The sequence below is a fragment of the Zootoca vivipara genome, chromosome 3, assembly GCF_963506605.1.
Source record: "Zootoca vivipara chromosome 3, rZooViv1.1, whole genome shotgun sequence".
NCBI lineage: Eukaryota > Metazoa > Chordata > Lepidosauria > Squamata > Lacertidae > Zootoca > Zootoca vivipara.
In genome coordinates, this window is record NC_083278.1 from 60,736,667 (window position 1) to 60,756,535 (window position 19,869).

At 41.9% G+C, this 19,869-nt stretch overlaps 1 protein-coding gene across 3 annotated transcripts in view; it reads left to right on the top strand.

Annotated features, from left to right (window-relative positions):
- The first annotated feature begins 13,799 nt into the window (after nucleotides 1-13,799).
- ADGRG6 (adhesion G protein-coupled receptor G6) overlaps nucleotides 13,800-19,869 on the top strand; it is a 107,182-nt gene continuing 101,112 nt past the window's right edge. For 2 of the 3 annotated variants that reach the window (XM_035108856.2, XM_035108854.2), the window contains exon 1: nucleotides 13,800-14,211. In XM_035108856.2, coding sequence (XP_034964747.1) covers nucleotides 14,210-14,211 — 2 coding nt within the window. In that variant the 5' untranslated portion in view covers nucleotides 13,800-14,209. The remainder of the gene's footprint in view (nucleotides 14,212-19,869) is intronic. The other variant, XM_035108855.2, reaches the window with a different exon arrangement.

A 19,869-nucleotide genomic window follows, 5' to 3' on the forward strand; every position in this document is an offset into this window, starting at 1 on the left:
AAATAAAATTGCAAACTTGCATATCGAGGCCCCATGACCACCCTGTAAATGACCAGACACCACACAGGATATTGGTTTGGGATCAAATAAGGCCACAAATTTATAGGCTTCAGATGGGTTTGGCCATAGGTATTGGGGTAGACAACTGCACATATCACTCCTGCCCATTTGTTGGGAGTGTTTCTAAGGGTGAAATTGGGGTGGGGTGGGGGACGACACATGTCCTATGACCTATGTCAAATGTGGGCGTCCCCCAAGCAATTCCCATTGGAGAAGTGGTATGGCCCTATCCCCTGTCTGGGCATAAAGACATGGGTCACTCCTCCTGGATCCTTTTAACAGGCTACCCTTACTCATGGAGGGGCAGCCAGAGGCTACAACCTCCCCCTCCAACTAGGCTTACCCACTTTACAAAGTTGTCACAATTGCTGTGAGGCTGGCAAAAACCCAAATGGCAGTGCTTATGCTAACCTCATCAGGTGCAGGGCTCTTCTTGGCCCTAAGAATCGAATAAGACTAATTAAAAAAAGAAATAATTGCTAACTTGTCATAGCCTTGAAAATCTGTTGCCTGAGGCAGCTGCCTCATTCTGCCTAATGGCAGAGCTGGCCTTGATTCTAGTCCTCTGACTTGGTTTTTCCTGCTCATCTTGTTGATTGGGGGAGATGACAGCAACATTGGGTGAGGCAGCATAGCTAGGAGTGCAGGGCTGACTATGCCATAACTACTAGGCACACACAGTTTCCTGTTCCTGCCCAGAAGGGCAAGAGGTCATAGCAGAGGCCTGTGCATAGTAGCTGGCATAAAATTTGCTATTACAAATGTGGATCAAACATACTTAATACTAGTAATTTTGTTGTTCATTGGTCAGTCCAGGAAAGAGGCATAAATAGGCACCAAATATAATGGTGATAATTATAAATCATTAACCTTGTTAATCACTTCTATTAACAAGGGGACTTCTATTTCAGTGTATCTGAAGAAGTGTGCATGCACACGAAAGCTCATACCAAAATAAAAAACTTAGTTGGTCTTTAAGGTGCTGCTGGAAGGAATTTTTTTATTTTGTTTTGACTACGTCAGACCAACACGGCTACCTACCTGTAACTTGTTAATGCTTTTCACTGACATTTTAAAGTGGTTTCCTCACTATTTCTTTTCCAATCCTGGAATTGCACATCTGCAAAATCTCCCGTCATCCCAGCACAGAGGAAAGGCTGGCAGTTAACTGCTGGTCAAAATCTTGCGTTGTGGATTGTGACATTTTCTATAAGGATGTTTCACTCTTGAAGTCGTTTCCATGGAGAGGGGCCTTTGTGCTGACCACCCACCCTGTACTGTTCTTCTTCCTTGTGCAGGAAAAAGAAAAAAGAAAAGTCATGCTCTTTCCCCTGTTTTTGCCAGAAGAGTTCCTCTTCTGGAGGAAAGAAAGGAAAGAAAGGAAACTAAGTGTTTTGCAGCAGCAGCAACAAAAATTATATTCTCACAAACAAACAAGTCACAGAATTTGGAGATCCAGGACAAGACTTTATGTTTACTGTGCCAGTTCTCAGCACCTAGAAAGGGATAGTCTTGTAAAACAGGGCAAATATTGTTCTTGGCTGTTCAGAGCAGCAAGCTGTCAAATTTGTTACCCTTATGAGATGCCCAATATATTCTATCACTTTTTAAAACTTTAATAAGTTTAAATCAGACTGTGTTTACATAAATTAAGGAGTTTACGCATTCTTCTTTTCTGCAGTGTTTCTCCAGATGGTTTTATTTTTTTTCTTCCTTTCCCAAATTCAATCAAAAAAATCTTAAGTTGATAAGCTTGGATTGTTTTTGAAACAAAATGAGCCTTTGGCCCATATTCCTGGGAATCATGGAAATCTCTGGACCTACATTTCTTTGGTCCCCTTCAGACAAGAAAATGAGCTGTGAGCCATGTGTTCATTGCAGATAGGTTTTAAAATTCACCAGTCAAGAGTTTTCAGCAATCCTCTTTGTAAATAGCCACTCTGTCTGCCGCTGCTGCCCTGCTGCCCCTGCCCAAGCATCCCTTACCTAGGCTGAGTGATGGCAAGTTCTGGCCAGTGGCAGAAGCAGCAGGGCAAGTGGTAGAGGGAACAGGGCAGTGCTTCACCCCGCCTCATGGGCAGGCAGGCCCTGGCAGGAATAATTAACACGTTTCTTGTTAAACATGTGGGACCCTCTGTGATGAAAAAGTTGGGTTTTGCTGGACCAGTTGGATCAAAAAGTGTTTCTTTTCTTTCTTTCTTTCTTTCTTTCTTTCTTTCTTTCTTTCTTTCTTTCTTTCTTCCTTTCTTCCTTCCTTCCTTCCTTCCTTCCTTTCTTTCTTTCTTTCTTTCTTTCTTTCTTTCTTTCTCTTTCTTTCTTTCTTTCTTTCTTTCCCTGCCAGCAAATGGTTAATGAATGGCAGCCTCTGATTGGATGTGGTTCCAAGAGGGAGAGTTTAAAAGGAGGGGGTTTGAGAGACAGTTGTGAGTTGGTTGAAGTGGGTTGGAATAGAGGTTGAGAGAGAGGTAGGGAGACAGGTTAGGAGACAGGTTGAGGTAGAAAGAGTGAATGCGAGAAAGAGTTGGTTCTGGAAAAATAAACAACTTCCACTCTGAGTGTGTTGTGAAGGACAGAGTGTGGTGTAGGAGGAATAGACCAGAATTTTACTGGGAGGCAGAGGTTGAGCTAGGAGAAGTAGGAGCTGGAAAGGAACAGCCTACTTGGGAATCAAATCTAGTCTGGAGGGGAGAGATTATTCTAAGGAAAAGAAGAAACTCCCAAACCCAGTGAAGGGAGGGGGTGTGGAGAGCCCTTTGGTCTATTGCTTAAGGTACCTCAGGAGCTGGATTGTTAAAGGGGGCGGATAACTGAAAGAAACTATCACCGTTTAAAGGAACCAAACCTATAACGCAAAACAACTGAGGACAAATTAAAGTGTAATTGTACTGCATGCCTGAAGTAACCTAAGTTTTATCCATTTGTGTTATATACTATCTTGCCTTAAATAAATCTTTATTGTTTATTTAAAGAAAACCTGTCTGCAACTCCAACTTACTAAGTATCCCATCACCAAGGTCCCCCGCAGGATACTCTGGGATAGACTTTCAAGAGGAAAGGAAAAGAAATCTTCGGGTAAATCGGGTCCTCCCTTAAAGAGGGCACACGTTGCGGTGAGACCTGGCAACCAAGCCCTTGTGTTGTGGGTGGGTATGATTGGATAGCCACAACACTCAATTGGTAGGTCCCTTGATGAAGTGTTCGATCAGGCCGATGGGACACAGGCTAAACGTATCAAGGGACCCATGCACATGACCCAGAGCTTCCTCCCACCTCTCCCTACTTTTAGGGCTTGTGTGCTTGACCTTGCTATGCCATCGTGTGTTGTCTGTCATTGGGACAGGGGCACGGCAGGAATTTTCCCCACTTGGCTGATTGGCTGGTGCCACTTGGGCTTCACCTGCCGCATAGCAGATCATCACAACTTGTAAGGTTGCGGATAGGCTCTGGTTCAGGTGATAGGGATGGGGGAACGCTCTCGCCATCCCTATGTGAAGGGTATTCCGTTAAAGGAATCCAGGGACTCAGTGGTTTGGACAATCCTGAGAGGGGTTCTGGGACATAGCATGTCCCGGCTTTCCGCCTATCCAGGTGTTCACCCTAGGCTGACCTATGGTGGTGCCCTGGGTCAGCTCTACCTGCAATTGTGCAGGGAGCTAGTTGAACCAGAGCCTATGCAACCACTCACTTGTTCAATAAAGCTGTGGCCTAAATTCTGCCAAAAAAAACAAACCAAAATTTGAGTCTTGTCTGAATTTATTTAAGGGGAAGGTTTAAAGGTCTTCACACGCAAAGGGTTGTTCAGTGAGGTGGGGGCAATTTATCTAAGTGAGAGCGGGTCTAATGGCGTGAGAGGGGAAAGTGCCGCTGCATCCGTTGTCGCACCATCACATTTAAAGGAAGCACAGTGGTGCCTCTGCTGGAGAAAAAGCACATTCACTGAACTTTGCGCTTTTAGGTAAGTACGGTACCAGTATCTGTATCAACTGAGAATTAATTTCTCATTTCTGAGGACAGTGTTTGAGTCTGTGGTAGCAACTCAACTCCAAGCTTTCTTGCCTGAAACTAATAGCTGGATCCTTTGGTCACGTTGGTGGGTGACTTTTGCCAAGAAGTGGACAGTGGGAACGAGTCCCTGTTGTTTCTCCTGGAGCTGTTAACAGCTTTCAACACAATCGACCCATATGATATATAATATATATGTCTGAAAGGATCATTTTCCAGTAACCCACTGACTTATATACCATGACTTGTTTTCACTTATGATGTGGTGAGACTTTTGCTGGAAACAAAAGCCTTTGATATTCATCTTCAGCTGTGGAAAACGCCATGCATACAAACTACCGCAGATTTCTTTGTGGTGAAATTACATGCAAGACCACCCTAAGGCTACCTGACCTCATCCACTGGATAAAATGAATCCTGATCACCATGTTCTGTAAACAAAATCAGAGTAGTTTACATCTGTAAACATTTTTCTTCTCTGCAGTTTTCTTTTGAAGATATCGTAAAATATTTACTCCAGACTCAAAGAGATATTTAAATCATTCATAGAGTTTTGGGTTGTTTTTTTTAAATCAGCAGTCTATCATTAGCGACATTATGCAAAACAAAAACTCAACAAGATCCCAAGGTCCTGATTATCATATGCATCTCTTTTATATTTAAAGAAAAAAGCACCAAAGCCAGACAAAGTTAAGCTTTTTAAGTGTGCCTTTCTGTTCCAGCACAAAAGCTGAGTTCAGGATGTTACAATTATTCAATCTCTGCCTTAATTTAATAAATGGAAACAACTGTCTGGGACACAACAGAATGAGCTCTGGGAAAACTGGGTAGGATCATAAATTGCACGCTTCCAAGAGAGTTCATCTAGTTGACATCACACAGTCATATTTTATTATTATTCTTGTCTATCTGTCTTCTCCAATTTTCTATATTAATATTTCAAGGATGGTTTTATAAGGTCTGTTTAAAGTTACCAGGGGTGGGGGGACATTGTAGACAGCACACTGGGGCGGGGAGGGTTAACCCAGCTATTTGGGAGGGGGGCAGTGAGCCAGCAATTGAGGGGGATGGGCAGGGAGATCAAAAAGTTAGAGTTTAGGATGTTGCTGGGTTAATGTAAAAATAAAAAGGAAAATAACAGTGCAGACTACTGGGAACGTGTGTTTTTTTTAAAAAAGTTTATGTTTGTTTCATTGAATTTCTGAAGGTAGTAGTTACTATGTTCTTGTGGAAGCTTGTTCCAACACTGTTTGAGGTGTAGACATAGAAAGCACCCAAGAAACCACACAATGTAAGGAAATCTTCACCCTGAGATGGAGAAAATGTCTTCCAGGTCCCTCTGACATCACTGTTTGCAATTCCTCCCACCTAAAAAAAAACAGAGGTAAACCAGGATAGTTCTACACGCATCTGAAGTGGACTGTAGCCCACATAACCTTGTGCCATTATAAATTTGAAAAAATATTTAAGATGCCACAAGACTCTTTGTTTGTTTATTTGTTTTTTGTATTCTAAAACAGAGAAAGATTGTGTTTATGTGTGTGCATTTTATGGGACCGGCTGCTATAATGTAAAATGCACTGAAGCTCCACAGAGTGTCCTCATTTTGATAAGAATTGGAGGAAAATATAATAACAGACCACAATTAGGTGTGTTCATATATCTGTCTCCTTGTTTGCCCTTATAAGACAGAAATTTCTTTGGTAAGATGAAGTGGAGTAGAACTCAATTTATATCTGTGTTCTCAGAATCTATTGTCTTGCAAAGAAATCACACAAAATGACAGCTTTCTGGGGACTGGAAAGCGCCTAATGAACAATTGCTTTAACTATCCAGCAATATCCCTCTACGAATGCAAGGAAGAAGTGATATAACAGGATGATCTTTTATTTTAAAGAAAGCTCCCTGGGATTCCACATGTCTTGTGATTTAGAACCAATCAAAAAAGTATTCTTGTTACATTTCAATCAAACACACACACACAAAAAACTTTTTACCGAAGAACAGAAGATTGAGAGGGATAGGTCAGTAATATCTGGCCTCTCAGCCAAGGACATGATATCAAAACAATTGTCATGTATATGGAAAACAAATAGTTCAGTCTGGCATTTATCCACATTGTACTCTAAACAAATGTATTAGGCTCTGTGGAAGTTTAGACTACAGCCAAGATGAAATACGCAATAATAGAAATCAGGCATATTTCTGTATCTAGCAGAGCAGTTATATTCATACCACACTGACAAAATATTAATTGGCAATAGTGCTATTGTGTGCATACTTGATGCATAGCAAATCTGAATTTGTTGCCATGTAATACGTGGAACCACCCTAAATCTTCCTACAAATGAAGTCCTAGATTGCAACCAAGAAAGGTGGGCTATATTTATTAAACAAATGCCTATCACTTAACCCTTTCACTTCCCATTTCAAAAATTGCTTATATTCTGCTCTCCTCTAATCAAAGAAGTATTTTAGTGCTGTCTTAGATTCTATATAGCAGAATATATACATCTTAGAACATATTTCTCTCCAGCAGTAAATATGAACAGTCAGTAGAAAGCCATTTGAGAGCAATTTTCTGCAAATGCTCCAAAGACCAACAGGATGAGGATAAAGGATGGTCTGTATGAAATCTGAAGTGTTGACTGACAAAATCACTGACAAAAATTAACGAAAAGCTCTAAAAAAAGGAATGCTAGAATTTATGCAGACCAGAACAACAAAATGCAATCAGAGTTTTGCTGTTAATTTAGATGTGATGTGGAGTGGATTCTCTCTCTGAAACAAATATGCAAGAGTATGAAACCATGACAAATTAGTGCCATGGTCTCTTTAGCTTCAACGGTCAGCTCTGAGCCCTGAGCCTGGCCTAGCTGTCCATCTGGTGCCCTTGCAGCCTCTGACACTAGGTCTGGATTTCTGCTAGATTCTGGGTTTGTAACAAACATAAGAGGCAACATGACAGGGAATGGCAAAAAAATAGCAAAAACGACCTCCCTCCTGATCAAAAACCCCATTCCTTAAGTAGGTGAGGCCTTTCTTTTTGGGGTGGGGGGCAAGTCTGTATTCAACCTCTTCTGTTCAAAAGACGACAAATATTTGAAAGTTAAGATTTAGTTTTCAGAAAGTGGCTTCCTTAAATCTTGGCACCAAAATGCAAACTTCCAAACACAGAAGTTTCCCTCCAAACCCGTAATCCTTAAAATAATAATAATAATAATAATAATAATAATAATAATAATAATAATAATATAAAACACTTTGAAATTCTGGAGAGAGACTCTATTACCCCATTTCTGTTTGCATGAGTACCAAGCCTCAGCAAAGGAGCCATCTTATGAATCAGAGATGGAACAGCACAATTGGTGTTGTGCCTAGCTGTCTGGGACCAGGAAAAAAGCTGAAACTAGCCTTGGTTTTGTGTTAATTCATATTTATGGCATTCATAGTAGATCCAGAATTGGCCCCCACTTACGGACTCACTTAAGACCATGTTCATGGAAGACAATCTTACTTGGCTATGAGCGATTGCCGAAAAAGAAGCATGAAGCAGGACTGAGGCTTTTCCTATGTCATCTTCTTGAGCTAGCTCAGCTCTCTTTTGTTGGTGCTTTGAGCATGGTCTGTGCACAAAGGAACACCTACATGAGCAGGTGCTTGTGCGTAGGGGTTTCGAGCAATTGGCACAGTTGCAGACCCTCCAAGTGTCCCTATTTTCCAGGGACAGCCCCGGATTTAAAGAAGCCATCCTGGTTTCTGATTTGATCCTGGAATGTCCTGCTTTTCCTTAGGACGTCTCTATTTTCATCAGAGGGTATGGTAGGAAATTCCTATTTTCATAGGAGAGATGTTGGAGAGTATGGAGTTGCTAATGTGTGGGTCCTGTCGGCGTTTCCTTGGAGAGGGAGGATCTGACGCATGTTTTGCTCACAGTGCTCACAGGCACTGCTGGGTCCTTGAGAAATAGCTTGGTGGACCAACATTCCTGGCAGAGGCAACAAGGCAGCCTGAATTTGTTGACCTTACGGGGTGGGATCTTGGCCTTCTGGAACCTGCTTGGAATCTACCAGCTTCTCATTACTCCTGCCATGACAGATGGAATCACAAGGCCCATTGCCTCTAGACCAGAAGGTCTGCTGTTCTTCCTCACAGGGCAGATGGAACCGATGTCCCTGTGAGGGGCAGGAGGGGTCCAGCCCATCTGGGGAGAGAGCAGCTGTGAGCAGAGTGGACAGTTCCTAGCTGTTTAGCTGCTGCGTCTATTAATAATAAGCAAAGTTTCATACATGGAGATATGATCAGTTTGCTTAAGTTTCCCACTATTATTTTATTATTTTTATGGTCTGTCTGTAAAAATAGAGAACAAGTTCGGTTGTTAAAGGGAAAAGGAGCTTTCATCCATTCACCACATTCAACTGCTCTTCGTGGAAAGCCAACACAAATATTATTATTCACAAGGCGTACCTCTGGACTATTTCTATGGTTTTCTTTCCCTTGCTGAGCTTTGTTTCCATACATCTTGTAAGTTTGCAAAATGTGGGAAATGGCTACATACTTATAATTTGATCCCATAGCCACAGGTGCTGAGATCAGCAGATCTTGGATCAATATATCACGGAGGTGTAGGTCTGGAGGGACCAGGAGCTGTCAACTGATCCACTCTCCTACACTGAAGCAGGGTTTTCCCAAGCCACAAAAATGCAAAAGTAATAAAGTGCATCCAGTGAAGAACTGGAGAGTATGAGCTGCAATCATAACTTTTCTGAAATCAATAGGGAAAACTACCATCAGTTTCAATGGATTGGAACTGCTTCATAAGAGTTATTCATTCCAGTGGCATACACTGCCAACAATGATTTACTCAGGAACCAAAACTATGGTACTTCTTTTGCCTTCAGGATGAAGCACTGTGAGTCAGAAGGCTTTGCTACATGTTGATTTTTCCCCCAATGTTAACATGTGGCATTTAGTTTCCATCTTTAATACAGAAATGTAGATTATTACTATTACTATCATCATCCCAAGTCTTTGAATCAATTGGCTGCAAATGACCTGTAATATGACTTCCTTTGTCACTTTGGGACTTGTAGGTTGTTACCAGTGTAAAAGCAAAACTAGTCACAGTGTAAAAGCAAAAAATATACACACAAAAATATAGCAATGAACTTCAAAGGTTTTAGAGTTTAGTTTTGGTTTGGATAGTCTTCCAAATTTGGAGATGCTCATTGAAAACTTATCCAGACTTTCCAAACTGCTCAATCCTGCTAAACTGGGCTGAGAACACAGAACTGAGAAGACTTTTCCTCGTGAGGTTTCCAGTGCTTCGGCTAATGTACCCCTGATGGAAATATTTTGAGGTCAGCCTTCCTTGCATATTTCTAGACTTCCACATCTGTTCAGAAAATGGAAAATAAGAAAAGTCAATGCAGAAAATGAACTGCATGAACCTCTCAGTAATTCATCTAATGCTTGGTTTTTAAAACGTGCAAAGATTGACTGGCTTTTTACCTCTTTTTCAGGCTATTTTGCACAGATTACTTGCAGAGCTTAGAAACAAAAACAATGCAAATATACTTTATTTCAGAATTCTTACAGAATCCAATGAACTTACAGGAACAACAGTGTCACACCTAAGTGCTAGTTCATATGTTCAGCTGGGGAGAGCAAAAACTTGGATGAGAGGCACAAGCCCCTGCCCTGGACTTTGCAGATAGCAGCATGTACTGTGCCTGCTCTGTGAGTGCTCAAAACATGTAGAGACCACGTTTACATGTTCACACTTCACACGATATTATTTATTTATAAATAATAATCATGTCCACGGGGCCTCTGCAAAGCAATTTGCTGAGTAACCAGGTGGTGGGCACAGTTCCCATTGCAGGCTATTGTGCATGATTTGAGAAAAGGAGCTTGTGCAAATTGTATTTGATGCTGTTAGTTGAATGCATATACAGTACTGGATTTTTGTTAAACCTGGTATAACCAATTGTTAAGAATCAAATTAATGTAGGGTGCAAGTGGGTCACATTTCTTAACTGCAAGTGCTGTACTAGTTTGTTCCTTAAATGGTACTTGAAGGCAGTGAGTGATATTTTCTTTACAGCAATATTGTCTATTATTCCATTGTCAAGGAACATTTTTCTACTGCAGAACTCTTGTATTGCAGAGGATTCTGAGGCATATTCTAGAGCACACACTCAGTTCATCTAGGATGAGATGCAGGATGAGGTCCAAGCCTCCGGTGTTTCACTTTTGGTTCATGTGAAAATAGAGGATGTGAAAAGCAGATGAGAAGACCAAAGGTGGCTGAGGAAAGAGCAGCAGGCTTTATGTGGGCAGCTATATGGGGAGAAATGCAATTCCACTAGTGCAATTAATCCATCCGAAGTAGACAGTGGAATGTCCTCCAGTAGAAGCTAGGTAGGGAACAAGCAAGGAGAGTCATGGTCCAACAGCAGCAGTCCCAGAAAGCACTCTAAGATTGGGTGGCAGTTATATATTTCACAAAGCATCCACACAACCCTATGATGACACCACCACATGAATTTAAGAATATGCTTGCATATGGGTAATTGTTATGTTATTAGACTGCATTTGTTTATTTGTGTGTAGAGGGCTCTAAACAATTAAGAGGAGGCAGGGCTTCAGGGTACCTTCAGTGTATGGTGTGAATTGTATAACTTTGGAGTCACCAACTCACAGGAGATCACAGAACTGTGAACTTCAAAAGTGTACATTGTGACACTTTGAGTTCCTGACAGATGAACACAATCTCATGTGAATTTGTTGCATGGGGACAAAGTATTTCTCTTTTTTTGAAAACTGTGGCAGCTAGTACAGTGGTACCTCTGGTTATGAACTTAATTCGTTTTGGAGGTCCGTTCTTAACCTGAAACTGTTCTTAACCTGAGGTACCACTTTAGCTAATGGGGCCTCCTGCTGCCACCGTGCGATTTCTGTTCTCATCCTGAAGCAAAGTTCTTAACCTGAGGTACTATTTCTGGGTTAACAGGGTCTGTAACCTGAAGTGTATGTAACCTGAAGCGTCTGTAACCTGAGGTACCACTGTACATTAGTAGTCTTCAGTCTTTTCAGGACCCACCCGAAGATCAAATGTACATTTGGCAAACCCACTCTTCAATTTTACACCATCAATGTCTATATTGCTAGTGTTGTTGCTACAACCCACTTTGGGTGAGGCTGTCACCCAACCACGGGTCTCCACTTTAAGACCAGTGCAGTACACACACAATGGTAAGGGGCGATAGGGTACTCATCTAGTGCTCTGAACTAGGACATCACCTCTGCAATAATCATGCAATAATTAATTATAATGATACTGGTGCTTGATTAGAGTATATAAACACCTATGTATTATTTTAAGCTGAAGGTAAAACCTCTGAAGCTGGGGTCATGTTTTTTGTTTTGTTTTTGAGATGTGCTAAACCAATCCAAAATGACAGCTAGTGAACTTGGAGCCAATGGTGGTACAGTGGCTTTAGAGTGTTGGACTAGGACCTGGGAGACCAGGGTTCTATTCCCCACTCGGCCATGAAGCTCACTGGACCTCAGGCCAGTCACTGCCTGTCAGCCTAACCTACCTCACAGGGTTGTTGTGGGGATTAAATGAGGAATGGGAGAACTATGTAAGTAAGCCACCTTGAGCTCCATGGAGAAGAAGGTGGCATATAAATGCAACAAACAAATAAAAAAGTCATACTACTGAAAATGCATGTGGTGTTCACTGAAATATGCACAGGACTGTATATTTATAGGCCTCCTTTTAGGGCTGGAACGTCTCAAGGCTGAGTCCAGCAAATAATTTACAAAGCAATAATATATCAAAAACCACAAACGCTATAATAAAATTCATAAATAACCATAATCAGCAATAACACTAATCACTAGCAATAGCCAGCCCAATATACACTGTAGATAGTTGTTTGCATGTAGATAGAGCAAACAGTTTTTGGATTTACAGTTAATTTGGAGGCAGGGGGCAGGCTGTACATTCTGTTAGTATGTTATGCATTTTCTTCTCATGTTTTTCAGTTTGGAACATTGGTCATGAAATTCTTCAGGCTCATTATCATATCCTATGCATTGCTTCTTGAATAGGGTGTCCCTCAGGAACAAGTTGATGAGTCAACCTGAAGTCAACCTTCTGTTCCCAGGAAGTGTGCATGCATGGGGGAAGGAAATGTATTTCCCTTTGATCCCAGCAGAATGTTGATAGATCCTGAGTTAGTGCAGCTGGCACATGGCCAGTGATTGTGAAACAAATTAATCATGCTGATTCACAAATGCATGTTCATTGCTTCAGAGTTCATCACTCAGTGACTTGCAGGGGTGTGTGCATGTATCTTAAATCATTTATTTTCTTCAACTACCTATCTACATACCACTTAACACTGTAATTTCTAAGCCAGTGTTTCTCAACCTTTTTGGGGCAAAGGCACACTTGTTTCATGAAAAAAATCACGAGGCACACCACCATTAGAAAATGTTAAAAAAATTAACTCTGTGCCTATATTGACTATACTGTATATAAAGTAATTCTCCCACGGCACACCAGGCAACATCTCGCAGCACACTAGTGTGCCGCGGAACAGTGGTTGAGAAACACTGTTCTAAGCAGTGCACAATAAGGTTAGATGCAATATAACTCAGTGATGTTCAATTTCTGATTATCGTGTCACACATGGCAATATTCACTTAACACAGCAGTTGCAAGGGGATGAACATGTATGTTTCAGTTAAACCTTCCAAGGGAGGTGTATGGCACGTACCATATGAATGGAATTGCCACTTCTTCTTCTGCCAGTAATGCTGTGCCTCCTTGAATACTTATGAGAAACAGAAGGTAAGAGGAAAAGCTGAATCTACACTGTCCTTTGAGAGATTTACATGGAAGCCATCAAATGAAAACTCATTTCCACGCTCATACAAAAAAAATCACAGACCCAGCATTCTGGGGTCCCACCATAGTCCATAAAGTGATCCTGAATAAAAATCTCAAGGATAGGTGGGTATTCTCCCCTTGGCTCTATGTTTTTGTGCTATGGAGCCATGGGAAAGTGTTAATGCTTTTCATGATGCAAACCATGAGCATGGCTCTGTCATTTGATGACGATTTGGGGGGGTCTATGTCAAGGGTGCAAACTTGCATAAAATAGGGAGGGGCTCAGGTAAGCCCCGCCCACACTATTGATCTCTTGACGTGGCGCGCCCACACTATTTGAATGGCAATACAGTACCTTTTAACTAGCGGGGGGGGGGCGGATCCCTCAAATATATTGGGTGGGTTGCAAAGGGATCTCAGCCCCTAGGAGTTGACTCCTAAGGTCCCCCTCGAAACCATTCCAAGTCCGATTTTTACCCAGGCCAAATGCAAAATGTCAACAGGTGCAGCTTTCCTCGGAAGCGAAAAAGACGCCTTCGAGTGATTTTCCTAACGCACATGTTTCAGGGCCCTTTGGAAGTCAGGCCGGTGAACCTGGGCAGAAACTGCAGAACTCTTTCCCCCCGCCCTGTTTCCAGCACGTGCTTCTCATTGAAAAGGAGATTCCAGCGTGTCGGCTCGTGTGTGAAGCTGTGCGGCGGCGTCGGTACTTGAGAAACTTTTGGGTCCCTTCCCTCCGCCCGCCGCCCCCGCCGCTCTAGGGTGGGGCTGAGCGTCGTAGGCCGGCCTCCTGAGGCGAGAGGGGGGCCAGCCGGAGCCCGCCCGGGAGCCCCACAAGCGAATCTTGAGACGCGGCAGCCACCTGAGCGGCCGGCCTCTAGGTCTTTGCCCTGCCGCCACTGGGCGGGAACGTGGCGCAAAGGAGCCCTTTCCCCCTTCCTCCTTCGCCTTCAGAAGAGACGCAGCTGCCGCCGCCGCCTCTCAAAGTTTTCCCTGCGGTGTTTTGTGCCGCTTTCTTGGTTGGTTTTCTTTTTTTTAAGCCTGCCCCTCAGGCGGGGAAGAGGCGCGAGCCTGTATACCGCCAACTTTGCGCGTAGAGGGAAGCCCTGAGGGGGATGGAGCAGCTTCGCTCGTGAACTTGTCCACGGAGAGGTAGAAAAGCCCGAAGTGGAGAAGGAGAAGGAAGAGTGCCAGCCAGCCCTGGGCAGGAGAGGATGGTTGCGCGCACCGAGTAATGTGAACATGTAAGTTTCGCCTTCCTTCTCGGCCCAGGGAAGGGAACGCGCTCGGCGTTTCTTCTTCTTACTGCAGCCTCGCGAATGGCTCTCTGATGCTTTGCCAGCCCTCGGGAACCAAATAAACCGGTTTAGCGTTCGTCTGCACTTTTCTTCCGCGGCATATTTAGGCCAGACACGACAAGATCATATCTCCCCAGCCTCCCCCGAGACTGAGATGGTGTCTCTTTTCGGGGCAGAAAGGTAGGCAGGGCCAGAAAGGAAGCACGGAGGGAGCCTCCCCCCCCCGAAGAGCAGGTAAAGGGCTTCGCACCAACCCCAAAGCTCGTGATTTACCAGGATATCTCCCCCCCGTCTTTGTTAAAAAAAAAAGAGGGAACAAATGATGGCATTATGAATAGCAGCGGTGAAAGAATTCGTTTTAAAGATACCGCAAACTTACATTTGACGCTTGTTAGTAACTTAATTTACTTCTGCTTTAGGGTTTCCTGTTCTCGTGGCTGAGAGGTAGGAGGGCAGTTGCGCACTTGAGAGTTTTTGTTAGAACTTCATAAAGTTATGGTGACATACCTCTGTATAGATTCTGTAGAGTTTTAAGCCCCAAACTTTCCCTGAGTCAAAGTGGGAGCGAGATCTTGGTTCATAAAGGAGCTATTTCTAGCTGAAGGTGCTCTGCCAAAAAACAAGGGGGGAGGTTCAGAGAACCAATGGTATTGAGCTCCTTTGGACTTCCAGCCTTTCCTCCTGTCTGCTAGGCTGTTAGACTTTTTCTTTTTCTTGGAGAGAGAATGTCATAGCGTTAGATTTGGGAGTTTATGCATTTGTTAAGTCTCCTAGTGGACTTGCCCATTTGGCTACTTACTTGTTACTGCACTCAAGCACAGTAACCAAAATCCTCTCACCTCCTTTGCTTGGCACTTGGGTAGTCTGCCTATATGATCAGAGGGAACGGGGATTTTTGCAGACTCAATTATTTTGTGAAAGAAGGTGGGTGAAGAATAAAAGCTGTCATTTTCAAAGTGCTCCTGAATGAATTGGTTGTGATGCTTGGGAGTCTTGGAAGTGGTAAACAGTAGATAATATTTTGCTACCAACTTCAGCATCTTTTCCTGTGATTAATTCACTACCTGCTATAAGTTAATTAAGAGAGAACACTTACGTACCAACTTTCCTCATACCAGATTTCAGATGCTGAAATGAATACATTTTTAAAAGGTATCCGATTTATATCAGAGCAACAATGCCATGCTTAATACAGCTATAATGACAATTTCAACATTATCTCTTTTGGTTCCAGTACAAAATAAACAAGGTCCAGTTCTTTTGAAAATCCCTGTCTGGGTTCTTCCCTCCCATAGTTGTTTGAAACTGGTAATTTTGGTCAATACTATAAATATAGTGTCCTGGGTCTTCCTCTGCCAACGATCAATTGTTGGAGCCTTAGTGCTTCTCAAAGTTTTTGCAGTCATAATCCGCACAGTGTTTACATGTGGGATGCCAATACAATCCTATATCTCTGAACCTGCTGTTTCACATGACTTGGGTACATTGAACAGGGTCCATATGGAGATTACATCCCATTTTCTCTTTAACAATACAGATTCTTTTACAAATAAAGACAATTCTATGGTGGTTGGTTGGTTTAAAAAAATCTCTTCTATCCTACTAGTTTTGGCAGTGTTCATTTCTCACTGTCGACAGGTGTAATGATGCAAACTAGGGCACCATAATAAGTAATATCACACTATTGCAAAATGAAGTGGAATAGAGGTGGCTGTAATATAACAGGATTGAGGACTCCCAAACAGAAGGGATTTACAAGAAAAGGGGGAAGTGGTGAAGCATTGGGAGGGAATGCCACCCTGGACTCCTTATGCAGGAAGGGTGGGATATAGATTGAATAATAAATAAAAGGTTAAACAAAAAGTTTCTATCATGTATTTTGGTCTTTTCCCCCCTTTGGGGGTTTATTTTGAAATTGTGAGCTTCCGTTGGTTTCAGCAAAAAGGTGAGATAAAAGCTGCAAGCCTATGTGCTGGGAAATATGCCTAATTGAACAGAGAAGAATTATTGTTGCAATGCGTTGTAATAGACACAGCCCCTGAAAAAAGTTTGGAAGCTTCCTGTGTTGCAGATATTTGCATTATAATTAACTACATTATCGAATGTTCCTGTTATAAAAAATACATGGGTTGGATTAAATTATTCTTTTTATAGTTTGTATATGCATTATTGTTTAGCAGTTAAAATCTCTTTTATAATCACATTATAGTCTTAATATTTGGTTTTGTTTGCATTCACTCCAAACTACCCTTTTAAAAAAGCACCTGAGACAGCACTTACTTCTAAATCTATTGCACAATGTCAGCAAAAGTTAGTATTCAAGAGGAAAGTTATATTTGCATGCTCTCTTCTGTAAGTGTACATGTAACTTCGTCTGAGGTCAGAACTTCACAAATTCTAGTTCTGGTAGCTAATCATGCAGGGTCACAGTTAGATGAATGAAACCAAGGAAACTCTGTGCTCACCCTATTCATTACTCTCACCAAAGTCAGGCTTTGTAACATTCAGCTTTAGAGGGTCGTACTGAGTTCTTTGTTCAATACATCATGTACATATCACAACAGTGCAATGCAGTCTTTGGCAATCCTCTTCTCTGTGAATGACTTTTCTTGTTATAATGTGCCTACTCAAGACCAACTACCTAATCCACAATTTTTTAAAAGTAGTTGGATTAAAGATGATTGATTCCTTTCAACTATCATCATTTTTCAATCCCAAGGCTACTTCATTTTAATTGGGCAGTGCATCAGACAACAGGGAGGTCAGCATTTTGAGTAAATACAAAATTATGCCACTTTCCTGAAAGGTATAATAGAAAATGTAAACCTAAATATGGTCCGGGAAGGAAACAGAATGAGGATATACAGTTATTTGTTTAAATATCTTCTATGGAAATGTACTGATTTTTTAAAAAATACTATCATCATCATTATCTCTACAGTAAAAATGAATACAAATAGAATATTTCTGTTGCATTTTCCAATCACTTATATTAAAGTAGAAAGGTCTCTCTGAAGCCCACTGGTTTGCCTCCACCATTGTGGAGCTATCAAAACTCTTAATGCTCATTATTCATCATTGCTTTGGGGTCCCTGAGGCCTCCATGCTTGTAATGTATTGGAAAGAATGTCAAAAATTACAATTAGACATATACTCTACATACCCTTCATAAAGGATGTGTTTTCTATTTCAGTGCTTTAAATGTGAGTCACTGAACTCAGGAAAGTTCTTAAAAAAGAAAAGAAAAGCTCCCACATATAGCTCCATCTTTCATTTTCTATTCTTGAAACTTAATAAGCCAAATGCAGCATGCTAGTCATATATTGCAATTCCCTAGGGTCTCACTGAAACGTCTGCTTTTGCTGTCTAGTATTTCAAAATGGGGGAAAGGTGTGAGGCCAGAATACACGTTTGGTGGACTGTGTTCAGCATGACTTCTTAACTGTGTATTGTGGCTGTACATTCACACAAACATTGATTTTCCATATCCAAGCAGGCAACAAGAACAGTTATTTGCAAATGAAGTAACTACAAATTGAGTGGCATGCAATTTAACTCAGCACAATTTTATTCTGGGTGATTTGATAGATGGGTTTGGCTTACAGTTAGGATCTGATTGTGGAAGTTTCCATAGCTTAGGTCAAATTGAATGGTGATTCTGGAAGAGGTTGCCTGCCCATTCAGATGTGGTTTGCATCTGAATCTGCATTAAGTTTTACTTGGCACCTTTGTCTAAGTTTTGTGACACATTTGGAACTTGAGTGCCTTAGCTGATCTGTGGAGAGTTGGTAGAAGAATGGTCTGCTTTGGGCAGAGTTTAGACTACATGTTGCATAGTCACTTTTAGTCTCTGACTATGCAAACTAAATTGGGAAATCAAATAATGATTCTCTTCTAGATGCCACTGTGTTTGTTGACCTTAGGTGAGTGTTTTAAAAAATGATATGAGTGTACATTTGAGGTAACCTTACAAAATAGTGCCCATTGTTGGAAGCCAAAGGAAGAGAATTATGTGCAGCAGTCAGTAGGAAGGAGCAAGGGAGGCTGTTAGGAATATCAGTAGGCTCTCACCTTCACAAAGTAAATTTGGCAGGTCTGTTTGAGCGATGTAATGTCTCAGGCCTGCTGTACTCAGTCTGTTCAAATTATAATGATTTTTTCAATCCATTTTTACAGCACATGTCATATGTTATTCCAACAGATATTTTTGCTCAGAGTGCATACTGGCCATCCTCACTCTCTGCCACTTATACTAACATAGAAGGTTATTATGTGGGTAGGTGAGAGGAAAGAAAAATAAGTGGGAAGGAAGTATTATTATTAGCTTTTGGTATGCCTCAGTGTTTGGAGTACACATGTTGAGATTTAAATATCTATATAAAAACAAAATAAAGTATATGTAACTTGGGACCCAGGTGGCGCTGTGGGTTAAACCACAGAGTCTAGGGCTTGCTGATCAGAAGGCCAGCGGTTCGAATCCCTGCAATGGGGTGAGCTCCCGTTGCTTGTCCCAGTTCCTGCCCACCTAGCAGTTCGAAAGCACATCAAAGTGCAAGTAGATAAATAGGGACCGCTCCGGCGGGAAGGTAAACGGTGTTTCCGTGTGCTGCTCTGGTTCGCCAGAAGCAGCTTTGTCATGCTGGCCACATCACCCAGAAGCTGTCTGCAGACAAACGCCAGCTCCCTCAGCCTATAGAGCGAGATGAGCGCCACAACCCCAGAGTTGGACACAACTGGACCTGATGGTCAGGGACCCCTTTACCTTTTTTAAACTTGAGACATAGACCCTGGATTGAGTAGAATAGTTAATTTAGGACGACCCAGTCTTATCTTCAGTGGGAGGAATTTGGTGTAGCGCAAGCATTTCAGCTTGTCAGACAGAACTATCCCCCATCTCCTCCTGTGCTGATAGGGTGGGGACAGTGTTAGGAACTCAGATATATAAGCTAGGCATCAAATGGCACCTTAAACCTAGGTTATGGTCCCTACAAGTTAAACATAATGTCTGTTTTCCAGGGAGTTGGACTAGATCACCCTTGGGATCCCTTCCAACACTAGAGTTCTGTGATTCTATGATCTCAATTACATTGCTTGACTGTAGCTTGCTCTTAAAACAATTCACATGTCCCAGTATGCAAGAAGGAGAAACCCACAAAGTGGAAATGGAATTAACTAGGAACTAAGGCAGAGGTTTTTAAACTGTGGCTGCCAACCTGGTGCCCAGAAATCACAATTGGACCTGCACCAACAGCAAAATGCACCTAGGGAATTTTGAACACAGGGAAGGGGGGAGGTTACATGGGGGAAGATGTGGGGAAGCCCCATTGTGCTACTGGAAGTCCTTATGTGGGATTCCAATACCAGGATGTATTAACTAACCCAATAGCTGTAACTAGAGTTTCATTATTTTATTTTGGACATGCATTGTTCCATATTTGGTAAGTCATGTGTTATAGACATATTAGGATACATAGGAATCTGAATAACTTGTAGTCTCTTTCTCATCCCCCCAAAAGGTGAAAGCACAATCTTTTTTAAGGCAAACTTGACTAAATATGGAAGCTTACATTTCACTTTGTGATATTCATGGTGCAGTCTGTATTT